This window comes from Delphinapterus leucas, chromosome 1 (genome assembly GCF_059928025.1).
Source record: "Delphinapterus leucas isolate spDelLeu-1000000601 "Yukka" chromosome 1, BTC_Dleu_Yukka2, whole genome shotgun sequence".
NCBI lineage: Eukaryota > Metazoa > Chordata > Mammalia > Artiodactyla > Monodontidae > Delphinapterus > Delphinapterus leucas.
Window position 1 is genome coordinate 45,801,716 of NC_143129.1, and position 25,579 is coordinate 45,827,294.

General features: G+C 40.8%; 1 protein-coding gene, 1 long non-coding RNA gene and 1 pseudogene across 5 annotated transcripts in view; 2 read left to right on the forward strand and 1 right to left on the reverse strand.

Annotated features, from left to right (window-relative positions):
• Positions 1-2,615: 2,615 nt before the first annotated feature.
• Positions 2,616-19,716, reverse strand: LOC149750494 (uncharacterized). Of its 2 annotated transcripts, none has more exons than XR_016392780.1 (4): positions 18,259-19,716; positions 15,520-15,734; positions 9,251-9,407; positions 2,616-4,278 (listed from the first exon to the last, which is right to left on the reverse strand). It is a non-coding gene; the product is annotated as an uncharacterized LOC149750494 (long non-coding RNA). The 2 variants fall into 2 exon arrangements; XR_016392781.1 differs by having other exon boundaries at positions 2,624-3,327; positions 18,259-19,714.
• LOC115803092 (small ribosomal subunit protein uS7m pseudogene) lies at positions 6,696-8,759 on the forward strand (annotated as a pseudogene).
• Positions 19,035-25,579, forward strand: part of RCOR3 (REST corepressor 3) — a 50,321-nt gene continuing 43,776 nt past the window's right edge. Inside the window, exons 1-2 of one of the 3 annotated variants that reach the window (XM_022593455.2) lie at positions 19,035-19,369; positions 19,763-19,819. In XM_022593455.2, the coding sequence (XP_022449163.1) occupies positions 19,204-19,369; positions 19,763-19,819 (223 nt within the window). In that variant the 5' untranslated portion in view covers positions 19,035-19,203. Of the gene's footprint in view, positions 19,373-19,762; positions 19,820-25,579 lie in introns of all 3 variants that reach the window. The other 2 variants (XM_022593457.2, XM_022593454.3) reach the window with 2 other exon arrangements.

Below are 25,579 nucleotides of genomic sequence, written 5' to 3' on the forward strand. Positions count from 1 at the left end.
TGGTGTAGCCACTATGGAAAGCAGTATGGAGGTTCCTCAAAAAACTAAATAGAGTTGCCATATGATCCAGCAATCCCTCTCCCAGGCATATGTCCAGACAAAATTATAATTCAAAAAGATACACGCACCCCTATGTTCATAGCAGCGCTATTCACAATAGCCAAGACATGGAAGCAACCTAAATGTCCATCAACAGATAAATGGATAAAGAAGATGTGGTACATATATACAGTAGAATACTACTCAGCCATAAAAAAAGGAATGAAATAGTGCCATTTGCAGCAACATGTATGGACATATGTAGTAGGGAAGAACCTTTTGTATTTTATTACAAGTTAATCACTAAAGGGATGTTGCCTATAAGCTTAAATTATACATAATGGCCCATCTCTGGGAATCCTGCTTCCCAGGTAATGAACTTTAAGCTAAAATACCTTTGTTTAGCTCACAGGAAATAACATGACCAGGCCCACCTGTGAATGACTGCAGGGAAGAAGAAATTAACACATCCCCTCCAGAGGCTGATGGGAACCAGGAAGTGTTTGACTTTACTCCCTCCCCTTTTAGTGTAAAAGAGCCTGAATTCTAACTCAGGCAAGATGGTTCTTTGGGGCATGAGCCCACCATCTTCTCTATTTTCTGGCTTTCCAAATAAAATTGCTATTCTTTGCCCCAACAACTCGTCTCTTGATTATTGGCCTGTTGTGCGGTGAGCAGTACAAGCTTAGACTCGGTAACACCTAGAGGTTATCATACTAAGTGAAGTAAGTCAGAAAGAGAAAGACAAATACCATATGATATCAATTATATGTGGAATCTAAAGTATGACACAAATGAACTTATCTATAAAACAGATTCACAGAAATAGAGAATGGACTTTCGGTTGCCAAGGGGGAGGTGGTTAGGGGAAGGATGGATTGGGAGTTTGGAGTTAGCAGATGCAAACTATGATATCAATATATAGAATGGATAAACAACAGGGTCCTACTGTATAGCACAGGGAACTATATTCAATATCTGGTGATAAACCATAATGGAAAAGAACATAAAAAAGAATGTATACATATGTATAACTGAATCACTTTGCTGTACAGCAGAAGTTAACACAACATTGTAAATCAACTATACTTCAATAAAATAAATTTAAAAAAAAAGAAATATACAGGATAGGCTGGTTTATGCTCCACAACAAGAGAAGCCACTGCAATGGGAAGCCCGTGCACCGCAACAAAGTGTAGCCCCTGCTCGCCACAACTGAAGAAAGCCTACTCGCAGCAACAAAGACACAACGCAGCCAATAAATAAATAAATAAATATAAACACTTTATAAGAAAAAATGTTTAAAAAAATAAAATAATTTTGAAGCTAACTTTGTTGGTGCTTTCAAAGAAAAGTTACAGAGAAAGGTTTCATGCTTGAGCCTAATGCTACAATGAAGGAAAGGCAAATGAGCAAAGAATGCTCCACCTCTCTAAAAACTAGAATCCTAAGTCAGGCATAGGGCAGCCTGAGGCAGGCCTAGGAATTGTGTCCGGCCTGGTATGAGGAAAAGTTTGATCTAAAGGATCAGTGTAGGGCTATATTTCTGCCTGTAATTTAATGGGGTTTCAAAAACCAGTATCAAGAGTTTGTGTGGTTGGAAATGAAAATCTATTAAGAAAAATTAACAGATTTAGGATGATTCCCTCTGGGGGAGAGAAGAGGATGTTTCCTGTCTTTAACCATGGCTCTTAGAATCTTTTGTGCAGCATTTTACAATTTACATGTTGTTTCCATATACATTATCTTATTTTGATCATGACTAAGCTATTTACCAAACAGGTTAGATAATAAGAAAATAATCAAAATGAGTTTTTCCTTTTTAAATGAGATTTAAACACATTTTAAAATTATTTTTATAAGTATAGACTTTGAATATATTAAGTTTCAAAATTATCATTATGGCATAAAGACTATAACTTTTTATTACATAGCACAGATGGTCCTCCTCAGTTTTAGACATGGTTGAAGTTAGGGAAAATAAGGCAGAGCTAGCTGACTGGCTGTACCTTTGGGAAGCCCAGTCTGTCCCAGGGAATGTCCACAACTCAATTTCGTTGTAATATCCAGAGCTGGTGTAGCTTTCAAGTCCTTCCCCATACTAAACAAACACTCAACAAACCTGAAAAGAGTACTTCCCCATTGTAATTAAGAAAATTACTTCCTGTTTTATAAATATTCAAGGATTTTGTGACACAATAGAGGGAAACAGATAAATACATCATTTCAATGAAGTATTGTAGTTATTATCAACGCATCTGCACAATCTACTCAGGGGAGTAAAACCCATAGTTTCCCTGGGGTGGAATCAGAGATGATCTTATGAGAGAACTTCATCTTTAAAAAAATCATTGCAGGGCTTCCCTGGTGGCGCAGTGGTTGAGAGTCCGCCTGCCGATGCAGGGGACACGGGTTTGTGCCCCGGTCTGGGAAGATCCCACATGCCGCGGAGAGGCTGGGCCGGTGAGCCATGGCCGCTGAGCCTGCGCGTCCGGAGCCTGTGCTCCGCAACAGGAGAGGCCACAGCAGTGAGAAGCCCGCGTACCGCAAAAAAAAAAAAAAAAATCATTGCAATACCAGAGAACATGAATAATTGCAGAATTGGGATACTTGATTCAAATAATAACTAATATACTAGTATTTCGTTTTTGAAGCTTTTTAATTCATAAAATTAAAGTGTAATACTAGGTATTTAATGCAGTTTAAATTTTAAAATCATACATTAAGTAAAATGAAAAATTACAAAAATTTAAACATTAAATATAAATCATTACCAATATCAGTTGTTGGCCGGTAAAATAAAGTGTTACAAACTAATATACACACTACATGAAATAAAGAAAATGTAATTAATCATGAAAAATATAAGATGAAATATATCTTTTTTTAAAGAAAGATGTTTCTTTAAGTGTCAATTGGTTTTTATTAGACAGTGAACTTATTTTTGTGCACATTTTTCCAGTTGCTGAGAAAGCTCTTTCTAATTCTACACTAGTTGGAAGAGGACATATTGGTTATTAGCTAACTCCATATATTTTCTTTTTACTCCATCTCCAAAGATCTCTGTCTCTGTCTATCTCTTGTTGACTTTGATGACATATTTTTAATAGCTATCTTTTCCATGGGTTGTGACCTTTTTGTTGACAGCAAGCTGTTGTTCTAATTCTTTCAAAAGAGATATTACAGTTCTCTTTTGGCTTCTTCAGTTTCATGGCGGGATTCCATGCAGAGAGTTTCTTGCCTTAGTTTCAATACTGGCATTTTCATATTCTATTTGTTCAGAAGTTCCTGGAACACAAATAAGTATTATTCTTCCAATAGGAGATTTTCCTTTCAATTGTCATTAATTCTTCCTCTTAAGAATTATGGAGGCAGTGAAGAATTTTATCTAAATAAGTGAAACAGTTTGATTAGAAACTGTAATCCAGTTTAATATGTAAATGATTCAAATTTCAGACATTTTTAGAATAATGGTTTTATTCCAACAAAAAATACTGATCTTCTGGTACCTTAAAATATCATAGTATATGAAACACTAAAAAATTTTTTAAAAACCAATATTGGGGCTTCCCTGGTGGCACAGTGGTTGAGAGTCCGCCTGCCGATGCAGGGGACATGGGTTCGTGCCCCAGTCCAGGAGGATCCCACATGCCGTGGAGCGGCTGGGCCCGTGAGCCGTGGCCGCTGGGCCTGCGCGTCCGGAGCCTGTGCTCCGCAACGGGAAAGGCCACAGCAGTGAGAGGCCCATGTAACGAAAAAAAACCCCCAAAAACCAATATTGCATTTACTAGCTTAAAAGTGAAATGTAATCCACATAATACAAGGCAGATGTGCGGTTCAGTTCTAGCATTAAAAGAATCACAAATCCAGCAACCTGAAGTAATTAAAATAGAAATTCAGATCTTTACTATACCCTCAGAAGAAAATCCCCAAGGAGAAAACTTACTTAAAACTTCAACAAAATCCCCTTTCTTTATCACAATTGCCTGGAACACATCTGGAAAGTTATTCAAAAGTCTTTCTTCTTTGTTCATTACCAAAGTTCTCAGAACTTTCATTTGAACACATACAGGGTGAAGTCTTGTCTTCCCATTATCCTTCACCTTCCAGAATTACCATTTGTTCTTTTACTTGTAACCCTCCCCTCTTTTCCATGAAGGTCTCCTGTGTCCTCAGGTTAAAGATGGAACGGGAGGTAAGGGACTTGAGGTAGGTCCTATATTCCTTCAAGGAGCATGCCTACATTGAGAAAGAGGAAGACAGAACAGTAGCCTGAGGAGGACACAATGTTGAGGAAGGGATTATTTTTTGCATTGCTTTTGAATATAAGAAACATTAACATGTTTATAAGACATGGAAAAGGGGCCAAATGGAAAGAGAGAGATTAAAAACACAGAAAAGATGGACTAGAATAACCCAAAGATGGAGGTCCTGGGCCTTTGCACATGCTGTTCCTCTCTTGCCCAATACTCCCTTCTATTTATTCCATCTGGCTGTCTACTGCTTGTTCTTCAGGACTCAATTCAGACATCAGGTCCTACAGAAAGTCTTATAGGATCCCCCCTCCATGTTTCCATAGTTACTGAAGCTCATCCTAGTGTGGCCCTCAGCCCTGTATTTAACGTCCTTGTGCACTCACAGGCTCCATCACTAGAGACCAGGTCTACAAAGCAATCTTGAGAAAGAAAGACAGAGTTGGAGGAATCAAGCTCCCTGACTTCAGACTATACTACAAAGCTACAGTAATCTAGACAGTATGGTACTGGCACAAAAACAGAAATATAGATCAATGGTACAGGATAGAAAGCCCAGAGATAAACCCACACACATATGGTCACCTAATTTATAACAAAGGAGGCAAGAACATACAATGGAGAAAAGACAGCCTCTTCAATAAGTGGTGCTGGGAAAACTGGACAGCTACGTGTAAAAGAATGAAATTAGAACACTCCCTAACACCATGCACAAAAATAAACTCCAAATGGATTAAAGACCTAAATGTAAGCCCGGACAGGAAAAACACTCTTTGACATAAACCACAGCAATATCTTTTTTGAACCACATCCTAGAGTAATGAAAATAAAAACAAAAATAAACAAATGGGAACTAATAAAACTTAAAAGCTTTTGCACAGCAAAGGAAACCATAAATAAGATGAAAAGACAACCCTCAGAATGGGAGAAAATATTTGCAAATGAAGCAACAGACAAAGGGTTAATCTCTAAAATATACAAACAGCTCATGGAGCTCAATATCAAAAAAACACACAACCCAATTAAAAAATGGGCAGAAGACCTAAATAGACATTTCACAAAGAAGACATAGAGGTGGCCAAGAGGCACATGAAATGCAAATCAAAACTACAATGAGGTAACACCTCACATTGGTCAGAATGGCCATCATCAAAAAAAATCTACAAACAATAAACGCTGGAGAGGGTGTGGAGAAAAGTGAACCCTTTTGCACTGTTCGTGGGAATGTAAATTGATACAGCCACTATGGAGAACAGTATGGAGTTTCCTTAAAAAACTAAAAATAGAACTACCATAATGACCCAGCAATCCCACTTCTGGGCATATACCCTGAGAAAACCATAATTCAAAAGGACACATGTACCCCAATGTTCATTGCAGGACTATTTACAATAGCCAGGACATGAAAACAACCTAAATGTCCAACGATAGATGAATGGATAAAGAAGATGCCGTACATATATGCAATGGAATATTACTCAGCCATGAAAAGGAACAAAACTGGGTCATTTGTGGAGATGTGGATGGGCCTAGAGTCTGTCAAACAGAGTGAAGTAAGTCAGAAAGAGAAAAACAAATATCATATATTAATGTGTATATGTGGAATTTAGAAAAATGGTACAGATGAACCTGTTTGTAGGGCAGGAATAGAGATGTAGACGTAGGGAATGGACATGTGGACCTGGGGGGAAAGGGGTGGGTGGGACTAATTGGGAGATGAAGTTTGACATAAATACACTACCATGTGTAAAATAGATAGCTAGTGGGAACCTACCATATAGCACAGGGAGCTCAGCTCCGTGCTCTCTGGTGACCTAGATGGGTGGGATGGGGGGGTGGGAGGAAGGTCCAAGAGGGAGGGGATATAGGTATACATGTAGTTGATTCACTTCATTGTACAGCAGAAGCTCAAAATTATGATGGATAAATGTTTGTGGAATAATGAAGAAATGAATTTTAAAGACTCTAGATTCACTGAATGTAGTTTGTGACTTACTTGCCCCTTCAAACTAAGAAATTGTGAAAAAGTAGAAAAAAAGTTAAGAACCAGGAAAGCCATTTCTGGTTTATTAATAAATAGGAAGAAAAATATGAAGACTGAGTTAGTCTGAAAACCTAACAACTTAACACCTTAAAACACAGCTCTTGCTTTATAATAGTTAAAAATTTAAAACATTTGGTTGGTTAAAATAATTGCATGTATATTTATATTTTATTCCATTCCACAGAAATTGAAAATAGTTTTATATGTGTTTGTAGAGAAAAAAAATATACAATTACATAAGACTTGTTTAAAATAGTATTATTCACAGTGAGGTGTTAAACCCCTAAGGATATTCAGTGGGGGGTTCACAAAACTTACAAAGTAAATATGCCATATCTTCCAGAAACAAGAGTGTGACAATGATTTTTCCTCTGGGAGGGTGGGGAAGGAGCAACCTGAGAGGTAGGTTGGGGATGAATACTGTTCTCCTAAGTATACACAGCATAAAGAGGCTGTGATGGTTAATTTCATGTGTCAACTTGACTGGTCCACGGGGTGCCCAGATACTTGGTCAAACATTATTTTGGGTGTTTCTGTGAAGGTGTTTTTGGATGAGATTAACACTTAAATCCTTAGCCTGAGTAGAGCAGATTGCTCTCTCCAATGTGGGTGGGTCTCATCCAATCAGTTAAAGACCTGAATAGAACAAAAACGCTGAATCTCTTCCAAGTGAGAGAATTCCTACTGTTTGATGGCCTTTGAACTGGCACATCAGCATTTTTCCTGCCTTCAGACTTGAGCTGAATCATTGGCTCTTTGGACTAGCACTACACCGTCTGCCCTCCTGGGTCTCCAGCTTGCCAACTCACCCTGCAGATCTTGGGACTTTCCAGCCTCCATAATCACAGGAGCCAATATACATATGATAGATAGATGGGTAGATAGATAGATAGATGATAGGTAGATCCACCTTCTCTGAAGAACCCTGATCAAAACAGAAGCCAAGAACATTCATACTTGACCTGTTGAATTAGAAATGATTCCTTTCCCAAAGTCTTCACTAGTATTTACTAACTTCGGTAAACAAAATAACCATTCCATTTCCGAATTTTTTTGTTTGTTTGTTTGTTTGTTTGGCAGTACGCGGGCCTCTCACTGTTGTGGCCTCTCCCGTTGCAGAGCACAGGCTCCGGATGCGCAGGCTCAGCGGCCATGGCTCACGGGCCCAGCCGCTCCGTGGCATGTGGGATCTTCCCGGACCAGGGCACGAACCCATGTCCCCTGCATCGGCAGGCGGACTCTCAACCACTGCGCCACCAGGGAAACCCCATTTCCAAATTGGCCTCAAACTGAGATTGACATAACATAAAAATAAATTGTAGAATCCAGGTGGTAGGTAAGTTAATTCTCCCTGTATAATTCTTTCTACATTTCTGTGTTTGATGATTCTCATAACAAAATATTGAGGAAAAGAAATTTATTGGCCAGCCAAGTTGGCTGCCGCCGCGGTGAAGGCTGCACAAGGGTGGTCGGGCTTGCTGCTGGGCGTGCGGAGTGTTGTCCTACAGCTTCTAGGGCTGACCCAGGTGAGGTGGAGCCGCTATGGTCCTGAATACCAGGACCCCCAGATTGACAAGGCATATTACCGCAAGCCCTCGGCCGAGCTGAATGAGGAGGAAAAGTATGAGCGGGAGCTCAGGAAGACTCCGGTTATCAAAGCTGCTCCAGCGACGAAAACAAGCTCTGTGTTTGAAGACCCAGTGATCAGTAAATTCACCAACATGATGATGAAAGGAGGAAACAAAATACTGGCCAGATCCCTCATGACGCAGACTCTGGAAACTGTGAAAAGGAAGCAGTTTGAGAAGTACCACGCTGCTTCTGCAGAAGAACAGGCAACCACTGAATGCAACCCTTACACCATCTTCCAACAAGCACTGAAAAACTGTGAGCCTGTGATTGGGCTGGTACCCATGCTCAAGGGTGGCCATTTCTATCAGGTCCCTGTGCCGCTAGCCGACCAGCGTCGCCACTTCCTGGCCATGAAGTGGATGATTACTGCATGTAGGGAGAATGAAGCTCCGGCGGATGCTGATGCCGGAGAAGCTGTCTCGGGAGCTGCTGGAGGCTTTTCACAAGCGGGGCCCTGTGGTAAACAGAAAGCACGACACGCACAAGACGGCCGAGGCTAACCGCGCGCGGGCCCACTACCGCTGGTGGTAAGGGGTGGGCGCAGGAGCTGGGAGGAACACAGCGCACTCTGTTGCAAGAAACGGCGTGAGCCACCTCCATGTTGCAGAACACCTGTGGGTTAAGCGTATACTTCCCTTTCAAGGGCAGGCGGGCCTCATAAGAAGGATGGAGCAGCATGTTTACTGATTGTTAGTCCTTTCTTTGGGGGCTAGAACTCGCTCTCCCTGCCCCATCCCCTTGCAAAGAGGGGACATATCAACTTGGATTTCCCCCAAGAAACTTAGGGCTCATCCAGCCCTTCTCTTCCTTCAGATTGGGGTGGATCTTTGGGTGATATGAAAGGAAGGAGAAAAAGTATCAGAAAAAGTTTATTAGAAAATTCTCATCCTGAGCTAGTGTAGCATGTGATGTGGCATTGCCATTCATTGAAACCAACTGGAGGAAACATGCTTGGTTCCAAAGTGGTCCTTGTACAAAATGTATAAAAAGCAGTTTCTGATGTGGAAAAAAAAAATTTATTTAAAATGCACAGGTTGTGAGAAAAAAAACCCTTTAGGTTAAATAGGAAACTGAATGTTTATAAAGTAAATAGAATAAAGTGGAACAAAATCCTTACTAGGATTTTAAATCAATTGAGTTTAATTCAAATCCCCCCAATTCCAAAACGGCAGTAACAAGATGCCATCTCAGCAGATGATCTTGACCCTTAATTCATAGACAAGAATGATACCTTCAGGCATGAAATACCCCAAATGTCCAGCACCCTCTCCTACAGACTTACCTACAAGTATCTCCTTTTTAGGAGGATGAGGTGTACTGCCTCTTGGTCAAGACCACCTTGTCCTTGTCGCTCCTTCATTCTTCAAAGTTTTGCTCCATCAGTTAATCTCTCTCTGCTCTTGTTTCTTCAGCTCCTTTCTCATTACTGGTTTCTTCCCCTACAATATTTATGAAACGCTTAAGAATCTACTTTTCCAAAACATCCCTTCTTTGTCTCAGATACACAAGATAACTATTTCATGGAGATTCCTGTTTAGAAGATTCTGGGTCTTCCTTGGGTAATGCTGGTCTGTGAACTGTTTGTTACTGATCAGAGGTTGAGATAAGGAAGTTTCATGAAAGTGTAAAGCAACTACACCAATAAGCACGCAGTTTCATTCAGAGGACTTTCTTTTTTTTTTTAAGTAAGATTTTTCTCAATGAAATAAACAGTGTGTTCGTTTATATTCTGGAACCTTACCTCACTATGGTTACGGTCTAGTAATGAACAGTTTGTGGGCTGGCACCCGTCAGTGGACTAGCTTGTTTGTGGACTACACATCGAGTAATACTGATTGGAGTGACAAGAATGCAAATCTCACTATATCCCCACACCAACATCCTACCCCAGTCAAGTGAGGCTGGAGAGAGAATTGTCAGAATTAACTCAGTTTGGTGTTCAGATTACACTTCTAAGACATAGATCACGTATGTTTGAATCAACATGCCTCTAGAAAACTGTTTTTCAAACTACAGATCTTGACCCAAACTACTTGCTAAGAATTGTTTTATGGAACTTTTGATTCAGTTATATTTATACATTTTTGATAGGTTATTGTTTAAAAATATTCATTCCCCTTATCTCCGTGAGTATACTTTTCTGTCCTTGACTTAGGGCTTGCCATTGGCTTGCTCTAGCCAGTGGAATGTTAGATGTCACATGATCAAAGGTTTGAAGAATATTTGTGCAACTGGGCTTACTATTTTGCACCTCTGCCATTTCCATAAGAAAAATATGCTCAGGCTAGTCCACGAGAATCAATAATAGGATGAGAGACACATGGGGCAGAACCACCCAAGCTAGACCCCACCAGCCAGGATCAGTTTATATCAGCTAACCACCCACCAACCCACAGACCCATGAGCAAGCCCTGCCAAGATCAGCCGTGACACCCAGCTGAGTCCAGCATAGATCAGCTGACCCTAACCAACACACAACTGAGTGAAAGAAATGCTTGCTCTTGTATATCCCTAAGATGTTCTGGCTGTTTTATTACAAACAAATAGCTGACTGATACACATTTATATGTCTGTATTGGGTTGACAATATAATATGTATTGCAGTGGGTAACAAAAGGTTTGAAAGCCACTGGTCTAGAAAAATACCATGTTTCTCCTGCACTCCTTGCTATTTAATGAGCTTAAAGGAAGTTCCTGTCTGGGAGTGGCTGCTTGCAGTAATAAAGAATGAAGGTAAACAGAGAGAGAATAGAGCTGAGAGATGAGAAATGAGGGGTGTCTGTGTGGGGAGGCAGAAAGAGACAGAGACATCATAGCAACAAGCCTTTATTTTATATGCTGAGGTCCCTAAAATTGACTGTTTCCTGTTGCTTCTTCGTAGAGAAGCTTTTCTCAAGTTCTAATACAATAGTATTTATTAATAGTATTAAGTCCTGGTTTTCACACTGGCATATATTCATTCTGTTTATAATCCATCTCCTTGCAGTATTCTTAGCTTAAATCATATATAAAATTAAATGTTGGAAACAAAGGTAGGAGTTTTCTTCACAATTTAATTCATCCTACCCATTATCATTACATCTCAAACTATAAAATGTTGGATGCTTCACAGAGGCTTAAATATCTTATAATTAAAACACTTTAGTTTCAAAATGCAATTCATGGCTCAGAAGTAATGAGAAGTAATAATTTCTAATAACTGTCTCAATTAATAACTCCCATTACTATAAATTTTATATTTACCATGCTTTCAGTACTCCATTTAAGAGGGCTGCCCACCAGGTGAGGGTTACAGACCAGTAAGGTGAGTCACCCACAGTAAGGGCTGAGGGACAGTGGAGGAGGTAAAGGCCTTTTTTGAGGCAGAGGGGGATTTACTTTGTTTTTTATTTTTGAATTTTATTTTTGAATTTTATTTATTTAGTTTTTATACAGCAGGTTCTTATTAGTTATCTATTTTATACATATTAGTGTATATATGTCAACCCCAATCTCCCAGTTCATCCCAACCCCGCCCCCAGCCCCCTACCCCGGGAAAGGCCTTTTGAAGACCAACAAAAACACCCCCAGAATTTGGAACTGCCATAACCAGCAAGTGTTAGAGAAGCAGCAGTAATGACAGAGTGAAGGTTACCACCCTAAGAATAGTGAAGTAAGAAGACAACCTGCCTCCATTCTTCTTCTTCCCTGGACCCACTTCAAAGGGCTGGGGGATGACAGGGGGGAGGGTCCCATACCCACTGCAAACCCCACAAATTTGGCCTATGTTAAATAGAACCGCATTACTCTGATAACCAAAAGTAATGGAATTAGATCAAGATGTAGCTAAGAAACCCTGTATCCAGAGGGAAAGGGGGACTTTTTAACAGTTACTTTTTAAAAATCCTGTTTATATCCTAATAAATTGAGATTCTTTAGGGAACCTTTCTTTGTATAGTTATCTCTAGGAATATTTCTATCCAAAAAAGAGACCATTGTATATATTTGGGGTGCCATCTCCTTGGTCAGTTCTGGAGAAGCTTTGATTTTACTTCTAATCTCTATATTTAATAATAATTAACATCTGAATATTTACTATGTGCCAATGACTGTGTTTTTGTCAATGTCTAAGTGCCAAATTTATAGATTATTCTATACATTATATTTAGATTACTATCTCCAATCTCCCAGAATTTATTTTAGGAGCCCCTAATCTCATGAGCAGCATGTTTCTGAAACATTTTCAAGTTACTTTCAAAAGTCAATTTAATGTTAGTTTGTATTCGTTTCAGAGGTTGACACATCTAATCTTATCCCTGGATCTTCAGATTACCTCACAATTTGGATTCTATAGTTCCCTATAGACTGGTTTTAATGAAAATATATATATATATATTTGGCTGTGTTGGGTCTTCATTGCTGCACGTGGGCTTTCTCTAGTTGTGGCAAGCAGGGGCTACTCTTCGCTGCAGTAGCTTCTCTTTTTGCAGAGCACAGGCTGTAGGCGCGAGGGCTTTCATAGTTGTGGCACATGGGCTCAGTAGTTGTGGCTTGCATGCTTAGTTGCTTCGCGGCATGTGAGATCTTCCCAGACCAGGGCTAGAACCCATGTCCCCTGCATTGGCAGGCGGATTCTTAACCACTGCACCACCAGGGAAGTCCCTAATGAATATTCTTGCAAACACCTTTTTTAAGCAAGAAAAATTGATTTGTGAATTCTCTTTTATAATTTGTGAAACCAAGGGAAAGAAATGAATGAGTTGGTATATTCTGTATCAGGGGCAGAATTAAAATGTAAACTTTAAACTTTTCACTGTCTAGTCTTTCTCTTTCTTTTTTTAAAAAATTTAGCCAAACAAATCATTATAAAATCATATTTGTATGATTTAGAAGTTTAGCAAAATTGTTTAAGTCACCTGCCTACTTTTAAAAGACTGTATACACATTTAAATATAATTCTCCCAGATAAAAGTCTATATTATTTTTAAAGACAGGAAGATTTCATAGTCTTCTTTCACAAACAATTCCAGAACTTAAAAAAAAATTCTTCCAGAAAATGCTCTTTATGTCTAACTGCGTAATTCATTCCTTAAACAAACATCTACTATGCATAGGCATTGTACCCAATGCTGAGAATATAAATTAAGTCACTGTTCCTGACCTTAAAGATAAATTTCATTTATCACAGGTAGAAATGCCCACAGCCAAGTCATTTAGTATGTTGGGTAAGAAAGTCAGAATTCAAAAAGTTCTCAAAAGTTTCAGGTAAGCTAAAACAAGCCAGGTGAAATTAAATGGCAATACATTTAAACTCATTTACTGAGGAGGGAGGGGAGTGGGGGGGAAAAAAGGAAAATAAAAAATCTACTGGAGTCTAAGTGGGAAGAGACCAGGCAAAACACTAACAAATGTAAAAGCCTGGAGGATGCAGTTGATTCTAGATTTAGTAACCATGTGCAGTTGTTGCCAAGAAAGCTAATTTTAGGATGGATTAATAAAAATATGGTGCAAAGAAAAGGGGTCAAAATATTTGAAATTGATTTTGTAGCAATTAGATCTCACACTGTCGTGGGGGGTGTCTTATTCTAAGTACTCAACACAAACTAGAGCATGTTAATAGGACAGCTGAAGAGGTGAAGGGTCTGAAAACAGTATCACTGTCGATTTGTCAAAGAGAATGATGATGTTTACCCTAAAAGAGAAGCTGAAGTGGGACATGATTGCTGTTTTCAAATATTTAAAGGACCCATGTGACAAAGCTTGCTAGCTGCCTTTCAGTACTCATTTTTCCCTTCATCCTTAGCCACAGAGCCTTGATTCTTAGCAGACCACTTTGACATTTCCCAGCCTCCTTTGAGGTTAGTGGGCCATGTGACTAAGTTCTGAACATTGATATATCAGCATAAATGGTATATGGTACTTCCAGAAAATCTCCTTAAAGAGAAGGGGTGTGCCCTCCTGCATTTCTTCCTCTATCCTCTTGTGAGGAGTGTGATCGTGATGACTGCCCTCTAGCAGCCACTTTGGATCATAAGGGCAAAAGTGACACTCCAGGAATGGAGGAGGGGTAAGAGAGAAGAAGCCTGGGTGCCTGACACCTTCATGGCAGTTGTCATTTCAGCCAAGGAGTTTCAACTTCTGGATCCCTTTTACATGAAAAGAAATAAATTTTCATTTTGTTTGACACTGTTATTTGGGGTTTCTCTTATATGTAGTTGAGCTTTGAGTGCCAAAAAAAAAAAAAAAGAGATATTTTCTAAGACCTAGACATCTTTAAAAAAATGAAATGATCTACTTTGTGATGCAGTTACCTATCTCTGTATCTGTTTAAATGGAGGCTGTAAGACTAGCTTCAGAAACGGTAAATATTCCAGGGGGTGAAGAGAAAGTGGGTTACCAGAACTCTGAAGTTTCTTTCAGCTCTTAAGGTATGATTTCCCCCCACCCCACCCCACCTGGGGATCAGGGGCTCTAAAAAACAAAACAAAACCACACAGCTCCTCCTTCCTGTTGAAAACATGTGTGGACTGTCCCCACCAGACCTGGTCCAACATAAGTGGCTTAGTGGTGGGTAGTCTCCTGGCCATGCTGCCTGACTCTGTCTTGGAGTTAAACTTATTCCAAAACAGGCACTGCTAAAGTAAAAATAAAGGAGAACCAAAGAGCAAATCAATAAACTCTTCAGCAAAAGTGGTGTCATAAAGACACTCACTATGAACCTGGAAATGAATAAAACAGGGCCTCTGTGGAGGTCCTTCCTGTGTGCCTATTGTAGTTGGCGAATCAAGGTGTAGCCCACAATCATCACCATGCTTAAATTTTTTTCCTTTTGTAAAATGAGGATAAAACCCCTATCGCCTTTCCATCTTTCCTCTTCCATTCTACTTCCCAGCTTCTAATAACTGTAACATTGTTTACTTTGTTACATTGTCTTAATATTGTTTTTTAAACTATATTTACCTGTGTTTTGTCTATTAAGTGATTCTTTAAATATTTATTTCCTCGGAACAGTAATACATACACATGGTAAGAGTCCAACCGTGAACAGAACACACAAGAGATAAAGTCTCCCTTTCATCTCAGAGTCTGACACCCCATCCTCTAAGCATGTATATAGGCTGCTATATATATTCGTAAGTATTTTCTAGAGACACTATTATTTTATCTTTTACATTTAGGTCCACAATCTATTTACAACTTTTGCATAAGTAAAATGTTCACATAAGCATCTGTTTGGGAACCCTATTCAGGTCCATTGGTCTACTTTCTAACATCTGGTAGTATAAATCCCCTAACTTTGTTCTTCCAGATTGTCTTGGCTGTTCTTGATCTTCTGACTTTCCATATACATTTTACGGTCAGCTTGTCAATTTACACAGACACACACAGACACACACACAAAATCTGCTGCGATTCTAGTAGGGATTAGACTGAACCTATAGATCATTTGGGAGAACTGACATTTTTACAATATTAAGTCTTCTGATCCATGAGCATTGAATATCTGTCCAGCTACTTGGGTCTTCTCTAATTTCTCTCAATAACACAATTTTCAGTACAGAGTTCTTGTACCTCTTTCATTAAAATTTATTCCTAGGGCTTCCCTGGTGGCGCAGTGGTTGAGAGTCTGCCTGCCGATGCAGGGAACACGGGTTCGTGCCCCGGTCCGGGAGGATCCCACATGCCGCAGAGTGGCTGGGCCCGTAAGCCATGGCCGCTGAGCCTGCGCATCCGGAGCCTGTGCTCCGCAACTGGCGAGGCCACAACAGTGAGAGGCCCGCGTACCGCTACAAAAAAAAAAAAAAAAAAAAAAATTATTCCTAGGTGCAATTGGTGGGATGGTGCCCCAAAGACATTAGGTCTTAATCCCCAGAAACTGTAAAATGTTTTCTGATTTGGAAGAAGCATCTTTACACATATGATTAAGGATCTTGAGACAGGAGATAATCCTGGACTATCCAGATGGGCCATAAATGCCAGTAGTGTCTTTACATAATAAAGAAAAAGGGAAATTCAAGACACACACAGAGGAGAAGGCAATGAGAAGATGGAGGCAGAGGTTGGAGTGATTGTGGCCTCAAGCCAAGGAAGGCCAGCAGACACCAGAAACTGGAAAAGGCAAGGAGCAGATTCTCCCCTAAAGCCTCTGGAGGGAGCATGGCCCTGCTGACACCTTGATTTCAGACTTTTGGTTTCTAGAACTGTGTGAGGATGAATTCATTTTAAGCTACCAAGTTTGTGGTAATTTGCTACAGCTGCCACAGGAAACGAATACACTAGGTATTCAATATTTTTGGTGCATTTGTATATGGTATCACTTTTTTAAAAATTCATTTTCTAATTGTTTAGTGCTGGTACATAAAATATAACTGATCTTTACATACTGACTGTATCAACTTGCTAAATTCATTATTAATACTAAATGGTTTATAAATTATTATAATTTTATATAGAGACTATCACCCTTTCTCCAAATAACAGGTTTACATATTTCTTTCTAACCCTTATATATTTCTACCTTGCCTTTTTACAGTCGCTGGGAGGGCTAGCACAAGAGTGAATTATAAATTCTTATACATTTTGATTTTGTAACTATGAAAATGTACTGTCTGTTCCAAACTTAAAATATAATGAAAATAATATTAGAAAATTTTAATACAATAAAAAAGCAGCCAAACAAAATAATCAACATCCTTCTAGTTAACAAATCCAAAGGACTTTTCTTAAACCCCTCATGACTGCATCCTTAGATATTATTAACCCTTTTTAATGCTTGCTTCTTCCTTGTCCAGATTCTTTTCTTCCTCTAATCCCTTACAGACATCCCCCAAATTTTCTTAAAACTTTTCTCTTTCTATACTCTCCTTGTTCACTGTTGGGATACCATTTTGAGGCCTATTATTATTCTTCAGAACCCTTTTCTTCAGGGGCAAAACAGAAACTTGCTTCCCTGCCTTTTTTTTTTAAATTTCATACCCCAAGACCCCTTCTTCATCCGAGTAGAATGCAGTCTGGCCTGCTCTGCCTTCTTTGCTATGCTCAAGAAAATCGTGAAATCTTCTCACTTTAAGGGTTTTACTAATAAATAAAAGTTACAGAAGTCCCCAAACTTTCACAATGTTTTGGTCCTGATCTATACATGAAAATTCCTTTCTGTAGAAAAGTTGCTGGAAGGTGTTGCAAAGTTGGGGTGTCAGAAAGCTGGCTGGCCAAGCAGCCTCAGGGTGACATTTATCTTTGTGAATTCACTCAGTTCTGGGTCTGGCCTTTGTGTTACATGACCAGAGATGCTGAATCATGATCATTAGAACTTGTGTATGAAAACCAAAATACCAATGTGTTAATTCACAATGAAAAATATAACTGTCAAGGGAAACGACTATTCATTTCATTCGGCGAAGACATTCCTTGTAGAAAAATTATATGGGAATTAAAATAATATTCAGAACTGTATTTGGTAAGGAATAAAAGGTTTAGTTTTATGATTCAAATATTTAATGACATCATATCAGGTTTTGATAGAGATGAAATTACCTCCACTACCAGAACCAGATAGGTTTTGTACCTGCTCAGGAGACCTTCCCCTTTAGACTGAGACGCTGTCAAATACTTACTTCCCAGGCTTTTCTTGGCTCAATTCCTGATTTAGACATTCCTGCTTTAGGGATGTTGTTTCTTTCAGTGAACTATTTTCTGGCCAGAGAGGCTTATTTTTGGTTCGATCCATTCTGCATTGACCTACTATAGAAATCTTCCAGGACAATCTTTATTTTTAAGTGTTTGAAGAATACCTTACTGTGGACCTCAAATACCACTCTGCATACATCTGCATACTAGATGTTCACAACAAGTCCTCACTTCTACTTACTGGTGAGCAAAATTAAAAAAAACCAAAACCCCCAAAAAATTAAAAAAGAAGAAAATCCTAAGTAGCTCCCAATGCCAGGCAGCCTGGCGCAGAGCAGACGTCCTCAAATCTGGTGAACGAAAAATGCAGTTCCTACTCCTGCCTAATGAAATTCAGGAAAGCATTACAGAGCGCATCGCCTGCCAGGCTGGAAACCCTGCCAGACTGCAGCTCTGGCCTCACCTCCACTCCGGGCCTCCGCCCTCTCCAGAGTTCTCCTCCAAGGCTCGACCGCAGGTCAGCGCATTGAGAAAGCGCCAACAGAGCAAGGACCCTGTCCTAATTTTATTTAACAACTGACAGCACCCACTCCCCTAATGAAATAGCAAAGACCAAAAAAAAAAAGGTAAGAGAAGGAAAACGGAGGAGAAAGGTTACCAAAAAAACCCAACAAAAACAACCACCTTTTAGCAATATACAGCTGTATTGCTCGGCACTGGAAACTCATCTCGGAAGCCTCAGTCTCTCCAGGGAATCAGGCCCCAGTTCTGAGGATCAGAAACAAAACTGCAGCGTCTGGATGGTTAGGATCGAGCCTACTTCTCCGGCCACCTGGGCCTCGGGACCCGAAGACCGCCCTGTTACTCCGCCCGACTCCACCGCGGGCAAGCGCACGACCCTAGCTCGACGCTGTTGGAGAAGCCATGAAACTGGGCAGCCGGTCCTCCGCAGCATCTCAAGAGGGCCGCGCTCCTGCCGAGGCCTGTCCTGACATCGCGCCGCACAACCCTCCAGAAAAAAGGGGGGCCGCTCTCATAACTCGGGCGCCTAGGGTCTCACCAGGCCCTTTCTCAGGCCGGCCGCGTTCCTTCCGCCCAGATAGGGCAAAGAGTCCGGATGCCTCGCGTGCGCCTCCGCCCGCGAGCCGAAGCGCCCCCTAGAAAGGAAGCCCGAGAGGCGGCCGCGCCTCTACGGCGATTTTATTAGCGCTCGGTCGGGGTTGCCCGGTCCGTCGGCGAGCGGGGCTTCCCCTCCCCTCCCCCTCTTCCCCGGCGCCCCTCCTGCCCTCCCCCGCCCGGCGGCCGGAACCTCCCTGCGGGGCGGAGTGATACCAGCGGCGCCGTAGAGCGCGGCGCGGCCGAGAGGGGCGCCGGGGACCGCGCGGGGCGGCCGGCGGGCGGAGGAGGAGGGGAGAGAGGCGGGGCCGGGGCGGGTTGTTGTGAGGCGACTGCGCTACTGCCGGACCGGGGCGGTTATGGCGGCTCCATATTAACACCCTCCTCCTCCTCCGCCGCCACCGCCGTCTCCTCCTCCTCCTCCTTTCCCTCCCGCCCGCGCTCGTAAGCCATCTCCCCCGTCACCCTGACGCCTACCTCTTCTCCTCACCTTTCCCCCTCCCCTCTTCTACCATGCCCGGCATGATGGAGAAAGGGCCCGAGTTACTGGGGAAGAACCGATCGGCCAACGGCAGCGCCAAGAGCCCGGCGGGCGGCGGTGGCAGCGGTGCCTCGTCCACCAACGGCGGGCTGCACTTCTCGGAGCCCGAGAGCGGCTGCAGCAGCGACGACGAGCACGGTGGTAGCCTCGAACTCCTCCCAGCCAGCCCGCCTGCCCCCCTCCCTCCTCCCCTCCCCCAGCCCCCTCCCCTCGCCGCGCTCCCGCCCTCTCTCCCCTCGGAGCCCGGGCGCTGCGGTAGCCTCGAACTCCCGGTGCAGTGCAGCAGCACCCGCCGCGACCCCCGTCCTCCGCCCTCGCCCAATCCTCCGCCCTCGCCCCCCCCAGCTCCCCGCCCCCATCCGCTGCCATCTCCCGGAGTGCCCGGAGTTAATATCTTCCCATCCACCCGCCGCTTCTTTCCTCCCTTCAGCAATTTTCATATTTTATTAAGTGTCTCTTCCTTTTTCTTTTTTCTTTCTTTTTCTGCCCCCACGCCTTTTTCTTTTTTTCTTTTTTGACCTTGCTTTGCAGATGTTGGGATGAGAGTCGGAGCTGAATACCAAGCTCGGATCCCTGAATTTGATCCAGGTAGATCTGTTTGCTTAAGCAAAATCCTGTCTCCCCTTTTCTGGGATTGGTTTAGGGTGGAAGGGGTAGAGGGCGGGCGGGTGGGGTTGGGGTCCGGGTGTGCGGTTGGGAGGAGATGCGGGGCTGGGATGGACAGGCATCTTTGGCGGGGAGGCTGTCACGCTTGGCAGGGCTGTGACACAGGGCGTGTGGGCAGATGTGTGCATTGCAAGGTTAACATGGTTCCTTTGGAGGCCACTTGCCCGCTGGTGGCATCACCTTTCTACCGCTTGAGCCCGGGGTGAACGGAGGAAGACGGCCCCTCGGCGGATTCGGGGGTCGGAGGCCGGGGGTGGAGCGGCTGCGGGGCCGAGAGCTAGAGGAGAGGGTGTGCGGGCTGTGTGTGGAAGAACCATGCAAATGTCAGTTGCCACACCACCGGCCCCCGGGAGCGGAGGCCCGCGCTCTGCCAGGGCGGCGATCCCCGGGCTGCTGTCACCGGCCGAAGCCGAGGGCGAGCCCTGCCCGACCCGCGCACACACGGGATTTTCTTTTTTCTTTCTTTTTGGCTAGGTGGTGTAGCTTTGGTGGCGACAGCTTTGCGGAGTGTAGGAGCCGCGGAGCGAATGGGATTGGGGGAAGAGGGTGGGGAGAAGCCAGAGGCACACCTCGCTCCAGAGCCAGCCCTGGGAAGTCAGACCACAGGACAGTGACTGCAGCTGCCAAGGAGACATTTTCTCCCCTAGCAGCCAGGTTCCAGCGTCCTCTGCCAGCCCAGCTTGCGGGCTCCCTGTCTACTTTTCTCCAAACAGGCTCTCTGGCGGTCACGGGATTTCAGCCTGGACGGGGATTGGGCGAGAGTTCCGCATATGGAGGCGCCCTTGTTGGAGCCTCTCGGAGTGGAGCGTGTTTCCTTCTCCCCCCAGCCCACCACAGACCCTCTTCAGTACAGGCTTTGGGCAGACTTTGAAGGGGCTTCCCCACCCCCTCGCTTCTTGTTTTTGCCCATTGCCCGCGTAGAGCAATGTGTCTCTGTCAGACTCTCGAATTCTATATTAGATATTAATAGGGCTTACTTGTATTTCTTGGGGGGGGAAATAGCATGTTTATTTGATTATAGGGTCTCGGTGGGTATTTTCATTCCTCTCCTGCCCATTACTGCAATGCAAAGTGATATTTACCAACCATTTAAAGATTTTTAGGGTTTAGACAGCTTTTCTTGTCCCAAGGGAGAGGGTAAAATAATGTGTGTTAAAAGGATTGTCAATGCAGGCTATTTTCAACAGGTAAAAACAATGATACAAGAGTGCTCACTAGATCAGAGTTGCCTTCTAAATGACATGGCTTTGATACATTTTATTCAAAAGCTGCCTTCTAAATCACATGGCTTTGATACATTTTATTCAAAAGCTATCAGTGTGTGTGCTGGAGGGCTTCAAATAATTTTAACTGTTGTGAGACTAATTTTCTTTATTAATGTAGCTAGTAGGTGAATGGCACTTTCATATTACAGTGCCGCCTCAGGTTTTAGCTTGACATTTGGAAAGTGCTTGCTCTGGCTTAAGACAGACTGAATTAATCACTCATCTCTTATTTTTGTGCCCTGAGCAAGTCACTGGCCCTCCCTAAACCTCAGTTTCTCTAGCTGTAAAATGGAAACAAAAATACTTAGGGGAATTCTTGCCAAGGTTGTATGAGTGGACAAATGGCAGTTACTCAATGAAGATTAAATTTCATAATTGTGAAGAATGATTCTGCATACATTTATTCCTTTCTGATTTGGGGCTTTCATTGGTATCCTGCTTTTTCTAGAATAAACTTATTTCCAAATTAGAACTCAGCAGCGTAATAAGCATACCCATCTTTTTGCCCCATTAGATAGGTTTATATTTCATAGACAGCTGTACACAAGTTGATTAAGGATCTTGTATTTAAGACCCAGACTTCATGCTAGACCAAATTTATGCATGCCATAGCCTGATCACTGTAGCAACTTTTGGAAAAAATTTCAAGCAAACAAATACTAGAACAAATTTCAAAGTTTGAAAAATAATTCATTGAAAGTACAGAATACTTTTTATGTGGTTTCACATGGCCACTATTTGTATTATCCAATTTATGTTATATTTTGTCTAAGTAGAATATTTGTCTAAGTAGAATATTTGAGGGAAAAATCACAAATATTACAATTTTTAAAGTTATATTCTCAATAATTTACTCAGACTATATAGTTGATACTTTTTATTAGAATAAGGACAAATATGATATTCTTTAATTTCATCTACAAGTATGCCTCAGAGATAATTGCAGGTTTGGTTCTAGACCATTGCAATAAAGCAAATGTCACAATAAAGCAAGTTACACGAATTATAGTTTTCCCAGTGCATATAAAAGTGTTCAATAGCATTAGGTCTAAAAATGCAATGTACATACCTTAATTAAAAAGTACTTTATTGCTAAAAAATTCTAACCATTTACTGCAATAGTAACATCCAAGATTGCAGATCACCATAACAATGTAATAATAATGAAAAAGTTTGAAATATTGCAAGAATTACCAAAATGTGACACAGACATGAAATGAGCAAATGCTATTGGAAAAATGGTGCTGATAGACTTGACGGACATATCTGTGAAGCACAATAAAATGAGTTATGCCTGTATTCATTTTCTCCTTAATAATCTGCAGAATATTCAACCCAAGGACACAACTAAAACCAGTTATCATTTAAACTTAGGTGGGCTTTTCTATAGTTGTTATAGGCAAATCTTGTCAAGCAAATGTAGATTATCAATTATTAGACACCTTTTACAAGGAAATTTTGAGCCTGTATGCCATTCAACATAGTACCACTGCTCTATCTTATTCTAAGTGTTGTGGTGGTGTGTGAAGTTTTTACTCCATGTCAATCAATATCATTGGGTGAGAACTTAAACATATTTCTTTGGAAGAGATAAAGAGGAAAAGATGTTTATTAATTAATGATAGAAATTGAGAAATGGTCAGCTCCTCTCCTTTTCTCTTCTTCATACTATTTAGTCTCATAAACCACTCAGCCTTTCTTCATGAAGATTGCCCACCCATAGCCATCCAAGTCATTTGGAAGAAAAATTCCTGAGGTATCAAGATTATGATGATCAGAATGTAGGAAAATTAAAAGAGGATTTTTTTGTGGAGGTTATTTTTATTGGAGGAGATGATAGAAATTAAGCACAGAAAGAATGAATTATTAAAATGAGTATTGTACAAAATATGAGAAGAACTGAGATTTAAATTGGAATTACTGAAGTTAGGAGATTAGGAACAGCTTATGTTAATTGATGGACCATTGCTAAGAATGCCATTATAAAAATTTACTAAGCGGATTTTTGATTCTTTTTTAGGTGACTCTTTTCCTTTTGATTCTTTGCTAGGCCCTCCCCAACTTTTATTTAGTGCCTACTGACTATGCTTACGTCACGAGGAGCAGTTTTGTGTGGTGATTAAGAGTCTTACCTCTTATCATATGCCTTTTAGCCACTATGGCGTAGTGACCTTGGATGAACTGGGTACCTGATGTGTCCAAGCCTTAGTTTTCTCATTTGTAAAAGGGAGATACTCTTAACTATATGACAAGATTAAGTAAAAATTCATGTATATAAAGCAGTGGCATTCAAAATATTTTGCCTGCATACTCGTAGAAGAAATTTGAAAAAACAGATTCACATATTTTTAAGTTGACATCTGTTATTTGTCACTGAGTTTATTAGTTGAAAAATGTAATCTTCAGTGTACTGAAAATGTTAACACTTTGAAATAAAGTTGTTATATACTTATTTTAAATGCATCCAATTAAATGTAAATACGATAGTGATGTGGTAGTATCTATTTTATAAAATATATGAACAGTCTTCTAACATTGTTCCTTTTGTTTTTGAAATCATTTCCATGCATTTTCCTCACAGAATTTTATAATACATTTTTGTGCTTGAAAGTGCTTTATTGATCACCTATCCAATTTCTCTACGGTCATAGTATGTATTCTTGTGAACATAAGGTTCTAAGTGTTAAATCTCTTCTGCTTTGAGTTATTATAATTAATGTGTAATTAATTAAAACTGTAATAGTCATGGTGCCTTGAGTAAAAGAGAGCTTTGCTGATGTTCGTTTGGCATCATAGATGTTTTTAAATGTTAGGCAGTGTACTCTTGTAAGATTTGGGATGGGTGAGAGACCTGCCTTTTTTTTTTTTTAAAGTGAGGGAAGGGTGTTTGTGAAGAAGGAGGTCAGAAGTAGAATAAGTGTACAGCTTAGACTGCAGGTGATTTCTCAGGCAGATTGTCTTGGGAAAGAAAACATAGGGAAGTTTGAAGTCCTGAAAACTGATTCCCAGAAAACTTATTAATGCTTGTGTACTGCTTGGAATGTCTTTGTTTACCTTGGTTTGAAATTGGTGAATTAAGTATATTTTAAAAATATTTGGAGTGTCTTACTGATCTCAGTATTTAAGTTCTTTATATAGAATATTTGTTCCATGATTTCCATCAAAATCCTTAGTTGGAATGTCTTAAATGAAATCTTAAATAGAAGATTTATATTTTTGTACTTACTTTGAAACTTGCTATTGTATAGAAATCCTAATCAAAATTATACTTTTGTTGTTGGTTTTCCCCAAATTGGTCTAATAAATGTATTTTACCAACTGCAGTTAAGGAGATCTAAAAGTTTTCAGAAGGCTTGAACTTTTGCTTCATTTAATACTTAAAAAAACTGATTGCTCAATAATTTTATTTTCATAGCTGTTGAGCTACTATAGTCTTTTAAAATTGTGGTTACTTGCTGTCTAAGTTTTGGTTTGTTTATTTTTGATCCATTCAGAAGACAGGCTACTTCTAAGGCCTTGGTTATTTTGCTGCTGAGTCAAATTGGATTCTCAGTATTATTTCTGAATATCAGACAGTTTTGAGGTATAATCTTAAACATTGTTATAGATAAAAGCAAAATAAAAATTGTGGTTTTGTGTCCTTTAAATATTTTGGTTTACTTCAACTTTTATGATGGAAAGGGTAAAGCTTTACTGAATGCAAATCATCCTGAGAGGTAAATTGTTTTTAATAATGCAAGTTACTTTCTCCTATTCTTTTATAGGAGAGGAATCAGGTCTGAGTTGTCAGTAAAACAAAAAAGTCATTTCAGCTATTCAGTTTCATTTTCAAAGGGTTGGTAAGAGAGGTCATCAGCCGTTTGAGTTAGAGCCCCATGAGATTTTATACATTTATATTTTTATTTGATTGATAGGTAAGAAGCAGCCTTTCCAGAGTACAGAAAGAAGGGAACTTAAAGAACTGTCTTCAGTAAGCATATAGTAGTAATCATAAGTCTTAGGTAGTGCTTACCACATGCCAGGTACTTTACATATATGAATTCACTTCATTTTCGAACAACTCTGTGAAGAAGGTGCTCTCATTATCCCTATTTTTAAAGATGGGTTAAACTGACGCAGAGACAGATTAAGTAAATTTGCTCAAGGTGACAAAGCTAGGAAGTGGCAGAGCTGGGATGCAAACCTGGAGTCTGGCTCTATAAGTGGTTACACTCTTAACCATTATACTAAGCTATCTCTCATTTCCTATAAACATCAGTCATCTTTTGGTCCTAGTGGGACACATATATGATTGAAAATGGTGGAGCCCAATTCAAGTCAGTAGTCAGGGAAAGAACATTGTGAAATGCCTAATTAGGCATTCTCTATACTCCAGATATATACACCCATATTAGAAGAGCTGTTAGTCCCCACAGTT